Raw genomic sequence first — 16,374 nt, 5'->3', positions numbered from 1 at the left:
GCCTGCCAGCAAAAATGTAAAGCAGACATGGATCACAACAGCCTTCACCTTCCCTCCACACTCAAGCTCTATGTAATAGCGGGAAGAAGAAGAGCACCAAACACAACTGAACCTAGGCTACTTTTATGCACTTCTATAATTATTGCTAGTTCCGAGGCACTGTAACTAATTTGATGCTATTGACTTCCCTCTGTGATGTACCTCAACTAAAAGCAAGAAACATACAAATTATTCACCTGACTGGTTTCGCTGAGATTTTATTTCATTACATAGTAAGAAAGCTGATTTTATTTATTTATTTATTTTGAATTTAATGCTAAGAAAAGAAGTCAGGCCAGCATTCTCAGATAGCAAAATTCTACAGTGATTCACAAAATAAGCATTTGAAAGGCAGCAAACATAATGATTGCAAAAGGATCATCAAAGTTTCAATCTGCCTTCTCCAGTACAGAAGTCTAAACCTCCCCTTCCAGCTTCTGCTATGTAGCCCTACATATAAAGACCAGTGCTCTCACAGCATGACTTGCGTATTTGAGAAATAAAACCTATGAATCCACCATCTTTCTATCAAACTACCTGTTTCTTTCCTACAGCATCAAAAAATTTCCACCACATCATCCTGGATGAATTGTCTTCTACAAGTTTGACAGCAGCAATAAAAGCTTTAACTGCACATATTACTAGAAAAATCATGCCCAAGATACTCAAGTACCAGCTCCTGGTCTTCTGGCCTTCACACTGATTCGTTCAAAGCTGAAAATCTCAACTGGAGAAGCACCACACACAAACTGATAGGAGTACATACGTAACGCAACACAGTATTTACTATTAACTCTGGAAGCATTTGCAGTCAGGTTTTAAGACAGTATTATAATACCCTGCACATATTTTAATCCATCTTGAAATACCTCAGTAATAAATGTATTCTGAGCACCCTACAGAGGTTTTTAAAAATTCCTTAAAGCTTTTTCCACTACAAGACTTATTTCTGCTAAAAACAAACAAACAAACAAACAAAAAAAAAAAAACAACACAAAAAACCCACGTAAAATATTCAGTATAGGGAAGCATGAGATTTTTACTTACTGACATATCCTTCAAAAATCACACATGAAATGAAGTGTGTGCTAAAATCCTTAAATCACTTAATCATGTTCTTGAGAAAACAGTGGGTAAACATGCATTTCATATCTGGATATGCATAAGTAATGATGCACATGCACATACAATGTAAACATGAGCTATTTTGATCAGGACAATATTAATACCTTCTTTTTGCTGCAGTATATCTGCCATTTCTTCTCCGGAGGGAGCGCAAACATAGCCTCTCTGTTCTTGTCTGTAAGATCCAATTCATCCTGGAGATCACAAAAAAGAAAAAGAGAAAACCACAGTCAACGGCTGCATTGGTCATTTCCAATGTATTAAAAGGAATCTGGATCAGGTACATTACCTAACTTTCAACCAAAATGCTGAGGACTTAGTGCTTCCCAAAGACCATTTGTTTCACACTTTTTGCCTCACTACTCCAAGTTTCCCCTGTCAGAGAACAACCTGCAAAGAAGGCAGCCTGGACAACTGCAGGGTCAGACTGCCATTACTTATGATTGCTATGGGATAAGAAAGATCACATAAAAGGGATGAAATTACAAACTCAAAACACTGGCTGACATAATAGTGACTCTCCTTACAATAGTTAAAGACAAAAAAATTCAGTATGCTTTTCTTCCCACTTGCATTATCAACTTGGTCTTCCAGTTAAAAATATCAATAGATCTGAGGTACATGCCACTTTGTTTTACATCTTGACACTGACTAACAGAAAAAATAAATAAATAGCTCTTTGTTTCTTCCATGGGCTGCCGATGATTTAGATTGAGAATAGTAAAATCACTGTATCTTCTAAACAAAGGTCAAAAGACAGTGGCTTAGTGGCAGTAATGTCACTGAAAACCTACAGGCTAAAAGGGTTTCAATACCATTATACTTGTCCACTGAAGCACAGAAGCCCCCACAGAAGACAATCAGATGTTCAGAATGAGAGGATTCTACTCTCCACAACTTCACATCAGTTAAACAGATGAGCAAATTTGGTCTTTTAAAAAAATTAGTTCAGCGGAAGACAACTTGTCTATCTCTTCTGTAAGAGGTAGACAATGTCAGTTTCTTTTATTACTCATGTCTCTCTGAATCATCAAAGCAGAGAGTGCTACTCATTCTCTGTTCACTCAGCACTGACCAGAATAGAACTCCAGTCACAGCTGGAAGTCTCAGGTGCTGATGAGAATTAAACAAATAGGAATGGCCTTCACACTAAGTAGCCTGCATGAGCTGAGACAAAGATGGATAAACCAGAGTTACAGCAATAAAAATACAAACATTCAATGACATTTCAATAAATCAGTTTTGGTAGAGTTTCCTATTTCTTATCTATTGCAGGGAAGATGGAGCAGATAACTTTTAAAGGTCTCTTCCAGCTCAAACAATTTTATGATTCTATTTGAAAGTGTTTGGAGAAGGAAGCATCCAAGGATTCGATACCTAGATGATTTTGCAGCACTAAGAACATCACATACACAGGTTCTGGCACCCATGCTAACCTAACCCAAGCACAGACAATACCTCTTTAACTCAGACCAACAATGGTTCATTTGGAAAGCTTTCAGGGCTGGGAAACTTGTGAAAACAGTGAGCTAAATTGCACACTGAGCCTGGTAGCGGCTGCTGACAGATTTAAAAGCCTGCAGAGATTTCAGCTGCAAAAAGGTACAAAAGAAATGCAAACAGTAACAAGGTGAGGTCAGTGCCAGCAGCCCAAGGTAGAAGAAGCTGGAGTTCTTTTTCTTTTCTTTCTTTTTTTTTTCTTTTTTTTTTTCTTTTTTTAACAAGAAAAAGTTTAAAGGAAAAGAGTAAAGAAAAACTTTAACTGTGCAAAAAAAAAGTGCAAGCCATGTGGAAATGTTTAGGGTGAGTTTCCAAACAAGGGGGCAGCCAAGCAAGGCAAGGAGTTTTATCCTTGCTACACACAATTAGAAAGCTCAGGCCAGGATCACATTCTTGGGGAGAGAGGGAGAGTGAAACGACATGTAAGGTCTTAAGACAAGCAAAGGAATGCTGTTGGAGGTCAAGCATGTGGGGAGGGAAGGGAGGAACAGACAGGGATATCAAAAATGGCAGGTTTGGAAGAATCACCAAGGAAGCCAGAACACATCCGAAAAAAGCTGGCTGGCCTCAGCTAAGTTCTTAGAAAAATTATGGTATTTTATTGAACTGTTTAATGATCTTAGCTTTATTTTATTTAGCTTTTTTTCTTTTTTTCCCCCTAATTAAAAAAAAAAAAAAAAAAAAAAAAAAAAAAAAAAAAAAAAAAAAAGAAGTTGGATTCACTGGACAAGAAAGCTGAGAGGTTAACTGATTCTGCTTGGTTCTAAAAGCTTGGTTCTCACCAGACTTCCTGCTAGTCTTTTGTCCTCAAAAATGACCATGCCAACCAATACAGTACAGGACAATTATTTCATCAAAAAAGCACTCACACTGATTACAACCTAGAACCACCTGGATGGCAGGATGCTGCCACTTAGCTTCTGGACATTCCCACTGGCACTGGCAGCATCAGGGAGATAAGGAACATTCTGCTTTCAGTAGGGTAGAACATTCTTGAGAACATTCTTTTCAGGACAGAAGTCCAGAAAGGTTATTTGTAGCAGAAGATCCAGTGGGAATAAATGGCATCTGCACCCTGCTTCATCGTGTTTCAAGAGAGTAGAGTAAGCTAGAGGAGCTTTAGAAGTCATACACAAGGTATGATAGCACAGCAATAAGAAAACTGCTCTAGTTACCTGGCATAATGTGTTCAGATGCAGCTAGAAACCTGACTGGAAAACAGCACTGAAGGCTCAGAAGAATGGACTGCTCTTCTTTGTGAAACAGCCAGTGTTTGTCTCCATAAGGAGGCAAATGCTTGGCTCTAACCCCACAGTCAGGTGAGCAGGCAACAAACGGAAGAATGGAAAGAGACACCTTCTGCAGAACACAAAGCAGCAGTTGGGCTCATCAACAGCATTTCCTGAAGTAAGCCATCCTCCTCAGCAAGCATGCTGCTTCATGGAAGACTGTTGTGAAAGGAATTGAAAGGGCATACATGCCACGCTCTATCTACATCCTTACTCAATTCTTATTCTATGAAGAACCATAAAACTCTGTAAAACACCTAAGACATGAAACTTCCTTCTGGAAACCTCCAAATTCTCTGCCCTTTCCAATCCCCAGCCCCCTTCAAAAGCAGGAGACGAATGCAAAATCAACAGCTGCATCTAGCTAAGAAAGCATCAGGTCTTCCTATTCTGACTTGGGAACCTAACAGACAATGCATAAAAAAACCTATTCCTGTTTCCATCCAAGTCACTACAGAAAGAGCAGAATATATTTTAGAAAGGCAATTCACTTCATTTATAGGCCATACTGGCCTGACAACAGAGGCAGATCTGTCAAAATGTAGAACTTCAGATACTAGACTTTGTTTACAGACAGCAAGTAGCTATTGAAGTAGAAAGGAACTGCAAAGGTTGGTAGTAAAGTGGAACATCTACAGACTCTGAATGCACTCATCAAGAGTTGTGTTGGACTCACATCGAGGAAGGTGATACGGTACGACTGAAAGCGCATGAAGCATGTATGAAGGGCAAGTGAGATCAAAAAGGTGCAAATGCCATCCTCCACCACCTGTGCCCACTTCCCAAGAGAAACATAATAAATCTGCCATGTCTTACATGGAGGCTTGTTTTCAGCAATTCATGCCAGCGTGACCCTGCACAACGGATCTCAGACAATGATTCTAAAAAACACTTGGAAGTTGCAAGTGTTCCCACGAAGCAGATTAAAAAGACATTTGCAGGGTAATCCTGAGGGCAGTGTAAAATAGCCGCAGTTAATACTTCTTACATTTATTTCCTTTATCTACTTTCTATATTATTTTATTTACTGAGAGAGGGACACAGTGAGTTAATTTCTCTTTCATGTGGGCATTTTTTACTGACAGATTAAATTTCAATGATAAAACATGTAATATGTACTGGAGCTGGATTTGATGTTCTTATATTTCCAGCCTAGTTTCTGGGCCAAAAGGAAAGATGGCCTCCATTCAAGATGGCTACAAACCAAGGAAATAAGAGACAGAGAGAAAGAAGGAAGAATGGGCAGGAAACATAAAGCAGTATTTTGTGGGATTTAAAACCACATTATGTCCCTTGTTTTTGGGAGCATTCATCCAAGTGTGAAAGCTGGATTTGATGCTTGTAGCCATCAACTTCATCATGATATCACTCAAAGCCCTGGAAGAGCTGACAAGAAAGGCATTTCTCACCTAGACTGCACAGCATTTTTCATATAAATATGAAATTAAATTAATACAGAGAAGGAGGAATATTCTGGGATTATAGAACAGTGGCCCTTCCAGAGAACCTTTAATGTCTACTAAGACATTGAGATGTATTGAGATGTACTTTGCATCTCTGCCACTATCTCTTGCCTCTATGGAAAGGAGCAACAGAGTTAAGAAACATCTGATCCTTCTCCAGCATAGTTCACCAGGCTTTGAATGAAGACTTGTGTGGTCCAGAGAAATCATGGGATTTAAATAAGGTAAAACTGAAATAGGTTGAAAGGCAAACTTAGTAAACGCAAGACCCAGTGAGACTTGCCATTTTCAACAAACCAATGTTGGAGCGACGGAAGGAGTAGGAGAGAAAGGTCAAGATGATAAATACACAGAGTATCAGGGCTTTGAGGACCCAGGGCACCTTCACTACAAGTCAGAATGATGAAGACCAACAGCAAAAAATTGGTTCTCCAGGAATGTTTCAAGAGAGATGGGAGATTTCCTCAGTTGAAGGTCTTTCTCATTCTAATTGGCCCAATTTCACAGGCTACCAAGACATCCTTATGAACTCAGGGAGTTTCTCAGTGACTAAGGACAGACAGCAAAAAAACAACCCCCCCCCCCCCCCCAAAAAAAAAAAGCAACCAACCAACCAACAACAACAGCAACCAAAAACAAAAACAAAGCCCAAACATCATAAGGATTGATTTTTGTTGTTGATTAAATATACTTGGAATTCTCTTTCCAGAAGAAACATAGAAACATAAATTCCTAGCACCCATTTGGTTTCGAGTAAAAACTTTTTTCGAGCTATCAGAAATTCCTGTGAAACTGAAACCCAGCTGTAGTTTACTATAATCTCAAAATGTGCACCAAAACTTATTAAAATCAAAAGAGTTCAGTGAATTGCGCATAGCATCTCCATCAAGATGTAGCAAAGAATTGTGACATGATATGCTTTGTTAATTGTAGTCAATAATTACATTAGTATGGACATAACCCACATTTTGCGAGGAGAGAGATGGGATTTTATTTTCTTATGTTTAGCTGGATACCTATCTCGTTCCATCAAGCTCTTATAATTTCAGCTATGGACAGCTGAGTTATTTTTTGTCTTTAGGTCTCTTACATACGATGTTCATGAAAACACATTCTTTCCATGGTTGCTTTCTCTGAGCTTACATCCCAGCCCAAGTCTCACATTTAATGGCTCCTTTTATTACTGGGAGTACGTTATGATATACAAAATGTATTTTCTTTTTTCTTTTTCTTTTTTTTTTTATTTTTTTATTTTATGTGGTTTTTTTTTTGTTTTCTTCCTACTAAAAATTCAGGCAACTATCACAGAATTGATAAAGAATGTAAACTTCTTACCACACACAGAGATAATTTTTACATGAAATCTATATATAATCGAATGCAACCATGAGATGTAATACGTTCACACATAGGATTCACCATTTCTGCTGTTCATACAGTTGCCTATGTTGACTGGCTGTACCGCACTGCTTGGTTCTTCAACAGAAGATGAGCGCTCAAGCAAAAGGATAGCCTGGTCCCAGCATCAACAAGCACCACAGGAGCCAAACACAGATGGCACAAACTGGCCAAGCTCCACAGAAAAGTTTAAATCTCCACTGTTATCGAAAAAGGAAACTTATATCTATCCAGACCAAATGAGAACAGTAGTTATCTGTCCTGTGATCAGCACCAGGAGTTTCAGAGGGCTGCACAAAAGCCTAACAAGTGCAAAGCTGCAGAAGAAAAGCTAAGTAGACAGCCAAACACTGCACCGTTCCCTATCTCAAAAAGCAGTCTGATTCTGTGATGCATTTGAGTTAATGTTCCTTTCGAGATGGGAGACAATACCGATATTTGCAAATTCGTTTTTGCTTAGCTTCTCTTCTCTTGCTCAGTCAACACAGTATCATCCTTGATAGTTCCCTGTGAATCATCAAATAGGGAATAAAACTGAACAATTAGGAATGAAACTAAGGTGCCTTAGTTTTAGACTCTAGAAAACCTCACTAATTTGAAGACATTCTATTTGAATAACTCACTCACATACCTACCCCAAATATGCAGGTTCAAGGTTATGTTCATTTTTATGTTATGACCTTGCACTGCATGAATTCTAGTTAAATGCACCACATGTATCCTGCTTCCTGTTCACATCACCATTCCTTCTTTCTCCTTTCTCATGCACACACATACCTTCACTTTTATACCCCTCTCTAATCTTTTTTCTCATTCCCCTTTACCCTTTTTTCCTGTCATGCACAAATGCATTCTCCCTTACCCACTTCATCAATCATTCTCTCAGTTTCTCAACAGCATCAAACCCACCCAAGTTACAAAGTGAAGTAAAATACACTGTTACCAAAATAGTAAATTCTCTTTATAATACAATACCACTTGCCTTAGGTTCTAACAAAGCCATTTATATATATGTCTGTCATCGTGTCCCCAAAAGAGGGGCCATATTGCAGTTCCCAAGTAGCACAGTAGAGCTGATGGCCTTATGCACTAGATAGATATATTTAAATCTAGTACAAAGTAAAAAAGTGAACGTGACACATCATGGGATCCTATCCAGCATCTGCTGCCAGGCCCCAGAGTAAAGTTCATGTTCTCTGTGCAATCATTGTGAGGGAATAGCTGCTGGTGGATTAATCAGTGGTGAAGTACAACTCAAGCTGACATGAGATAAATGGTTTTGACATGTCTGGAACTATAGAAGAAGGAAAAGCAGTAGAAAGAGATCAGGGAGGGGGTTGTCAGTAACATGCTACAAGCCTTTGCAGTAAAGGGATCTAATCCAGCATTACAGCTTTAACAAGTGAACTGAGTAAGAGCACACAGCTAATGTTATTTATACTGTCCAAAAGTTTCAATTTTACAGTAACAATCAAACCTAGGAACCCCATTTATTACTTTTTTTCTTTTTTCCTCCTCAGATTACACTGTCTGTGCCATGCTCTCTAAGAAAATAAGCAAATAATAAACAGGTCAGTGTGGTGGCTCATGTTCTAGCCATCTGTCCAATACGTAGGAAAGCAGAGAGAAACAGACAGAAGCAGATCTCATCGCAGAATCCAGGGGCAGATGTTCCAAAAGCTGCTTTAGAGACAACTGCATGAGTGAATAAAAATCAGTCTTAAGATCTTAGTCTCTTCTCAAATCACTAACAAACACTTTCAGATAAGATAGATCTTCTCCATTCAGTCACTTTGTTCACCTCCAGGGGACAGTAGAGGATTGTTCCCCTACAGTTTTCCTTCCATTGCTTTATTCAATCCAACTCACACAGCTGACAGATGAGAGGTAGGCTCTGGAAGAACCCACATTTCCAATACTGAGGTCAATAAGGTATCCTGAAAGCCCACCTCTCAGTAAATGAGGTTCATTCAACTGCATAAACTGCCTACATCCAAGCGCAAACTGGAGCAAAGAGCAGTGCAAAAGTACCAGTCAGTAAAGTCCCCCAGCAGAAGTGTTTCAGAGGCATGTGAATATCCAACTGCATGCACCAGAGTGTGACCGAAGCAGGCATCAAGAAAGTGGGAACCAGATCTGTTTAACCACCAAGCAATTCCCATCCCTCCCTTCTCAAGCCTGTGCCCCCAGATGTCACTGACAGCACGGTAGTCTTTTAGCAGGCAGCAGCCACCCATGCAGCCAGCACATGTGCAAGGCAGCAAGCCAGTTAGAAGTACCCACCTGGGCACCCAATATATCTCCCAAGTCCTCTGGTAATCCATGAAAAAAACAAACACACACAAAAAAATGAGAACCCTGCAAAACTCTTCCCTCATCAATCTCTTACACCTCATCCTAACCCCTGCAGTTAGAAACAGTCAGTGTGCATTAATTAAACACAAAAACACAGAGCAACGTTTCGGTCAGTTTCCCAATTAATAAGAATTAGGTGGATCACTAGAAAAACATCACCGTCTTCCCATGTTGTTGCATACACAGTAAGCGCATGTGTAGATGTATATGCCACTTGCAGCTTACAAACACAAGAACTGTATATGTAGCACATATCTGCTCATATCTAGAATGCTTTATTGCAACATTTGAGCAAAATGAAAATGCCATGCTCACAGGAGTTTCTCACACAGCCTGCTAGCACAAGAAGATAAGTTTATGTTTCAGCTACTGTCATAAGTGTGAACATAAACCAGAAAAACAGACAAACAAGAGACTCTGATTGCCATTATTCTCTTTCTAATGCTTGCTTTTTAAAACACCCTCTGTGTTAAGAACCTGAATCTCTTGATTTTTCAGCCACAACAGAAAAAAGCAGAAAGTAGTTCTGTGTTCTGTGTAGTTCAGTGTTCAGGAGAATATATATTTCTCTTCTAAGATGCCAACACAGAAGTCGTTCATTCTTATGACTCAGCTTCAGACTAATAATTTCATCTATTATAGGTGTAGCTTTTTGGCAGAGAATCTTATCAAACAAAAAGTCAATTAATACCCCGTGACTCCACTCTGCAAATATCCCCCTTTGCTGTATTGCTTCTTTTTTTTTCTTCCTTAATTGTTGGTTAATTGCCCAGAGAAGAGCTAAATCCTATCTTACTTCTACTCCTCTCTGTGGCTTGACAGCATACCAGCACATAAAACCAGCAAGGCTGACAGTGGTCATCTCCTTTCAGAGGCCTCTAGAAACACCTGTCTGCTGGTCATTTTTACTGCCTTTCACAGGCAAAGCACATGCATTAGACAAGCTTCTAGGGCAAATAGAAAGAATGAGGAAAACCAATACCTATTTATGCAACAATGCACACAGACGTTTGCAAAGAGATCATAATTTAGATAACACATTCTCATACACACAGAACTATAACACAGGTAGAGCTAAAAGGGAAGTTCCACGGATATCTTCTTGGGTGGGCATACAAGGATAATAAAGCAAAGAAATTTTCTGTCATCACTGCTACTTGTATTAAGATGGGCTACATGTCCACGTCAGTGAATTGGAACAAGCCCAACAATAGGGATGGGGATGAAAACTGAATAGTCAGGCTTCTGTCTAATCTAAATCCCTGCTGCTGCAATTTAAGCCTATTACTTCCGGCCCTATCAATCACAGATATAGTTAGCAGATCTGTTCCTTCCTCTCGATAACAGTTTTCAAGTCTATTAAAAGCTGTTGTAATGCCCCTTCTCAGACTTCTTTCTTGAGGCCAAACAAGACCAGCTCTTTCAGTCTCTCTTGAGGTCATGTCCTCTGGACTTCTCATTCCTTTTCTAATTGACTTCCAGGCTATCCTTGGTCAAAGTGCATCTTTTTTGAAGTTCAAAAGTGTGAACACTGTTCTAGCCAGGACCTTACTAAAAGCAAGCTCTGAGATTACCTCATGCATCTTCCATAACACATTCCTGTATCCCATCAAAATTATGACCTTTTTTTTTTTTAAGCAAACAAAAAAGTGTGACTCATGTTTACCTGTGATCTTCCATAATCCCTACTTTCTTTTCCAAAGAAATGCACCCACCTGTTTGCTTCCTGTTCTGCAGTATCTGACTTGCTCCAATAAAGAGATAATTTTCTCCATTAACTCTTTTTCACACAGTTCCTCCATCTTGTTTTAAGCTTGTATTTTAACATCCACAGGTTTATAACCTAATGACATCTGCAAAGTTTATAGCTATATCTTGTACTCCGCACTCAGTCAACCAAATGAAAACACTGAACAGAACTGAAGCCATTCAATCTCTGCTTGATACCTCTTTTCACTGTAACAAACCACAAGGCCTCTGGGGTTAAGTACCCCTTTTACCTCCATACTCTGATTAGGCACAGAGTATCAGAGACCTCTCTCAAACAGCATTCCCAATATCATCATCTAGAACACTAAATAACAACAAATATGCTGCTTCAGCAGTGCCATTCCTCACCCCTTATTTCCCTTCCTTCTCCTCCCTTCACTTTCCCACTCCCTCTCCCTTCCCAGGGCCAGGGTTTAGTTTTCATGCCAAGGTCCCTTACATGAGACCCCATACAGGAAGGTCAGTGCAGGAAAAGATTATTAGGAGATGTCTGTCCAAACTGCTACCTTTCCGGCTTCCCCACCCTCTCCCTCTCTACAAAGTCTCTTCTGTTCTGCTTTAATACTAATGAGTTCAGAGGAGGTTCCTATACTGGAGCAATTCACAGCTTGAACTGTGCCAAAGCACACAGTCACACACCTCTCTGATTGTTTCCTGCCCAAGCACAGTCCTGTTGGCTCAACCCACAAAATGTGGGCTGGGAATTGCTGCTGTGGCCCTGTGCCAGAGGCATGCTGAATTTCCAGGGGGTGTCAGTGCCACCCATTCCTCCCAGCTTCATCCTCTTGTATGTCCCCTATTTGCCTTATGTCCCTATGCAGGAAAACATGGTTAAGTCACAGATTGGCTGACATTTAAATTTCTTATAAAGTATTACATAAAGGGAAGGAGAAATTCATGAGCAAAATTCACATCTTATCATGTTTTGTTTGTGGTGCTCAGACACGTGCTCAATCTCAGCTCTTATATAGAGAGGTAAACCAAACAAAACTCCAGTAAACCAACATAATTTCTGGCTTTAGCTCAGGTTTAGACAGGTAGAAAGGAAACTAGGAGCTGGGTTTAGTTCTTCTCTTGCTCTCAGAATAATTACTTCAGATTTAGAAGTGCATCCCTAACTCCATTAAGCTGAATCAAGTTAACCTGTTTTACCCAAGTGCAAAATATCAACCTCTATCTCAATTTACTTGCTTTAAATTCTAACAGAGACTAATCATCTGTTATCACTAGACAGCATACAACAGTTTCCTTCAACTGCCCACAGACCAGACCAGAGTCCCCCTTTTTGCAAATTGATGCTTTCTACTTCAGTAAATGAAGATGAGCTGTATTTACTACTAATCTATCCTGATTCACTATAAGAACACCCTCATATGATGCATCTCTCATCTCCTCTGGGGTAACACCACAATGTTTTTCCTAACAAACTAAGTATTTTCATAGCCAAACACTGAATAGAAGGCATGACAGTGTATTTGATTGCTTACTCACACCCTGCCTTGTCTCACTGCTCAAATACTCTGATAATCAGAGCAGCAACTACTGCACTGACATCACCAAGCTTAAGAAAATAGCTAAAACTTTTTTTCCTCTAAATACTTCTAAGTATGAAGTTATATGAAACATTTGTAAAATACAACAAAAGGAATGAGAGGGATGAGCATTTGCCTCGCAGACTAAACTTGTCCCCTAATTGTGATTACAAATTGTTTTTATTTGGTTAAGCATTTGTAATCCAAAATTTCTCTCCCACTGTTGTTGTAGAAGCCAACAACTTTACACCGACCAACAAATTCATCCAGCTGTTGCTCTCTATACAAGATGTAATGCTGAAACACAGCCACTAAAGCAATCCCAATGGATTTTCCATGACTCAGGGAACTCCCTGGACAACTTCCAGATTAGGAAACTACAATCTGCTTTCCCCTTGTAATTTCCTTCAGAGATGTTACTCTTCAAACTTCTACCTAGTAAACTATTGCTTAACATTAAGCACACTGCTACATTCTTTTCAAAAGATGTTTGTGTTATTAGTCTGGCCAGCCTCTCCCTTTCTGTGGCTAACAAATCACAGGAAACTGCAAAAAAGAAAGGTAATCTTAAGTGTTTTTAATATAGAAGTGCCTAGAACACACAGATACTGGATAGGGCCCTTTGGAACGCAGCACTGGGTCTACATGTGAAAGAAAGGAGAGCTTGCCCAGGAAGGCTACAGATTTCCATATCAGATTCTACTTGAAAATAAGAAAGGCAGATAAAGAGCAGGACAAGGTCATGAACTAGCAGAGACTTGTTCCCAAGATCTTCAGATACAATTAATTTTGCCATTGGAAGGTTTGTGTACTTCCCATGACCTCCATCTGCGGCACTTTTTCAGCACCTTTTCAATTTGGCTACCATTCTGTATTAAAACTTGTTTAAGTATTACTAGTCCCTGCTTCACTGGGGAAGTAAACTCATGAATGCATGAAACAAGTTGTTCACATTTGCAGAGGGACTTACAAATAGAACTCTGGGGGAAAAAAATGAAGAGAAAAAAAGAGCAGCACTCCCAAAGTTTTCCTCCCAGCAAGTTTAGAGACTTCCACATACAGAAGAAGCAACATCTAGCATTCAAAGCCATGTGTAAGTGGTGTTCCAGGTAGAAGGCATCTGTCTGTATTTCCACTGGACTATGCATGTCAAAGACAGCAGCTGCAGATACAGCCTGTTAGTATGAGTGAGAGAAAAAGCACCTTCAGACACCTGCATGGCATGCTGCTCCTATCAGGTGCCATAGCAATGACCTGAAGAGCCTCTCATTACCTACATTTAGCTACTCCAAAATCTCTCCCTCATTGAGTGCAGAGGAAAATGCCTGGAAAATGTTGACCTTAAAACTTCTTACCCTAAAAAGGTGCTACGCTATTCACTCAGCCTCACCTGTAGCATCTCCCGTATCCTGCAGAGCAGGCAGGCACACAGCAAGGAAGGAAACCCATGTCTTTCTTTTCCACACTGAAATAACCATCCCATGTTACTTTAACAGGTAATGATAATATCCTGAATGATAAACAACCTAGAGCACCATCTGAAGACAAAATCCACCTGCAGAAGAACACAGAGGCATGGCATATTTGTAAACCTTTCCCCTCAATTCTCCTTCAGGCTACAATATACACCGTTTGATTATCTATTATATCTGATATAAATTGCTACTAGATGAGCAAATACAGAAACTAATTTGAATCAACACATGAAATAGATTAACTTCAGTTATCTATTTCTTCATTCAACTAAGTTTTGCTAAGTTTTGTCTATACCCCAGCTATACTTTATCTCAGTAGAGGGTAACTGCTGTTCTGCAAAGCACTTGGATGCAGTCTTCTTTGACAAACCTTCCTCCTTACTGGAAAATTTCAATTGTTACATTTACATAGTAATTTTGTTATAAATTTGATAAGGTTTTCATCATCACAGAGATCTAGCTCTCCCTATGTTGCTAAAATCAAACTAAGTAACAAATCATATCTCCTACATCTCAGAGCTGACTTTTTTTATGAGCTGCAGAAGAAACTGTCATTCAATCTTCCTGCATCAGCACACAAGCTCTGTCTCCTAAAAGCACAGCCAGAAGATCATTTTGGCCCACCATCTGTGCCATGACACCTCTATCTTTGCACTCTGTTCTCCCTTCAGCACCACATTTACATTATCCCTCCTTATCACAATCTCCTGTCCATATACAATCCAGCCATCACGTTATTTGCATGACTCAGTGCTCCAGTCTGACATTTTCCACAATAAATACATCCACCCATGGCTTAAAGGGATAGCATATCATGAGAGTTTCCAAGCATTCAGTTGTGGGAAGGCACAAGATAGACTTTGTAGCACTTCAATACCTTAGTGCTAGGATCTGGATTTTCCTTGCTTTTTGCATCCTGAGCTGCATCTCTGCTGTGCTTTCAACATCCTGTACTGCTTTTCTCATGCAGTAGAATAGCTATTATGCATTTTCTCAATGAGGTAACATCAAGGTTATCCTGTAACAAATGTGTAATTCAGTAAGTAGGTCTTTCTCAGGAACTGTAAGCAAATCACACCCAGAACATACACAAAGTAAGTGTCTGAACATTCCCTTCAAACACTCCCACCACAGTCTTCCCCACCTTTCAGGAAGGCAGTTGGTATGCTTTCCTTGGGACACTCAGCAACCAGCAGTCCCCATGGATACATAAAATACCACACATACCTAATCTAAGGCAATGTAGAATGATGTGACTCCACTACTGTTTTCAGTGGAACTGAACTGTTTTACACAGGTAAGAATCTGTCCGTAAGTCTCAAAGTAAAGCAACAAGATCTTTAAAGCAATGTATCCCTGTACAAAATCCTTGTAACTACACATGTACTTCAGTAACACCCCCAGGTCCTTCACAACCAAATTCCAACACATAAATCCACATCTGGACTTGCATTTGTTTACACAACCCTATTGATTTCTGCACGTGGAGTGTGAGCTGCAGTTTTCTGGCTCCCATCTCAAACTCCTCTCACCACACCTGGATCTCAAAACATTTGCAGTACAGAAACTGCTGCTCCTCACACAGCTGCTCAGGGAGCTGAGAGCTGCCAGCCAGCTGCATCTACTGGAAGGATGCCTGAGGAGAAAAAGATTGTGGGTTCTGCATCCAGTGCCACAAGCCTATCCTTACCACATCACTCCATACATAGGTGAGTGTGAAAGGCGAAGTTATCTCTGTCACATGAGGTATAGTAAGGTTTTGTATCAAGACCAGAATAACTTTGCAAAGCTGTCTGTAGTGATATGTGCACTAAAATCAGCAGCTTGTACACGTGTATTGCATACAGGATATGTGTAAAGCAGATCTGACATCATGAAAAGTCATTTGAAGAGCAGGAAGAAAAGTGGAAAAAATGAGAGAGGGAAAGAGATGGATCCTGGGTATGTGCAATTAATTAAAACAAAACAAAAACACAAACAACCATCCATGTGTATAACCAGACTGCGATACTAGACATAGCTTTTGTTTCCCAAGTCTTGGTCTCCTCATAGCTTCAGAAATCTCACTCATTAATTATGCTATGACTATAATAAAACACAAGTGCATTTGAATGCATGTTAATTCAACAACAAACTAGCTGAAGTCAGAACTCATCACGTGCAAATAAAACTGAGGGATCTCTCCAGATCTTGATTGCATTTCTGACTTGATTAGACACAGTCATTGATTACAAAAAAAAACCACAGATGGGATGCCCACAGGGAATAATAATAATAATAAAAATTAAGAAAGAAAAAAAAAAATACTGGGAAATAAAACACAGAAGCACTATGGTTTCAGAAAAATCTGCATTGATCAGCAATTGATCAGGCCTGTCAGAGGTATACAGTCTGAAACTAAGATTTATATGCCAGACAAAGTGACACA

General features: G+C 39.6%; 1 protein-coding gene across 9 annotated transcripts in view; it reads right to left on the bottom strand.

Annotated features, from left to right (window-relative positions):
• Positions 1-16,374, bottom strand: part of DAAM2 (dishevelled associated activator of morphogenesis 2) — a 197,640-nt gene that overhangs the window by 88,317 nt on the left and 92,949 nt on the right. For all 9 annotated transcript variants that reach the window (XM_072333778.1, XM_072333775.1, XM_072333774.1 and 6 more), the window contains one exon: positions 1,269-1,358. In XM_072333778.1, the coding sequence (XP_072189879.1) occupies positions 1,269-1,358 (90 nt within the window). The remainder of the gene's footprint in view (positions 1-1,268; positions 1,359-16,374) is intronic.

This window comes from Excalfactoria chinensis, chromosome 3, assembly GCF_039878825.1.
Source record: "Excalfactoria chinensis isolate bCotChi1 chromosome 3, bCotChi1.hap2, whole genome shotgun sequence".
Taxonomy (NCBI): domain Eukaryota; kingdom Metazoa; phylum Chordata; class Aves; order Galliformes; family Phasianidae; genus Excalfactoria; species Excalfactoria chinensis.
Note: the sequence above shows the minus strand (reverse complement) of the source record. Positions and strands in the feature narration are given on the sequence as shown.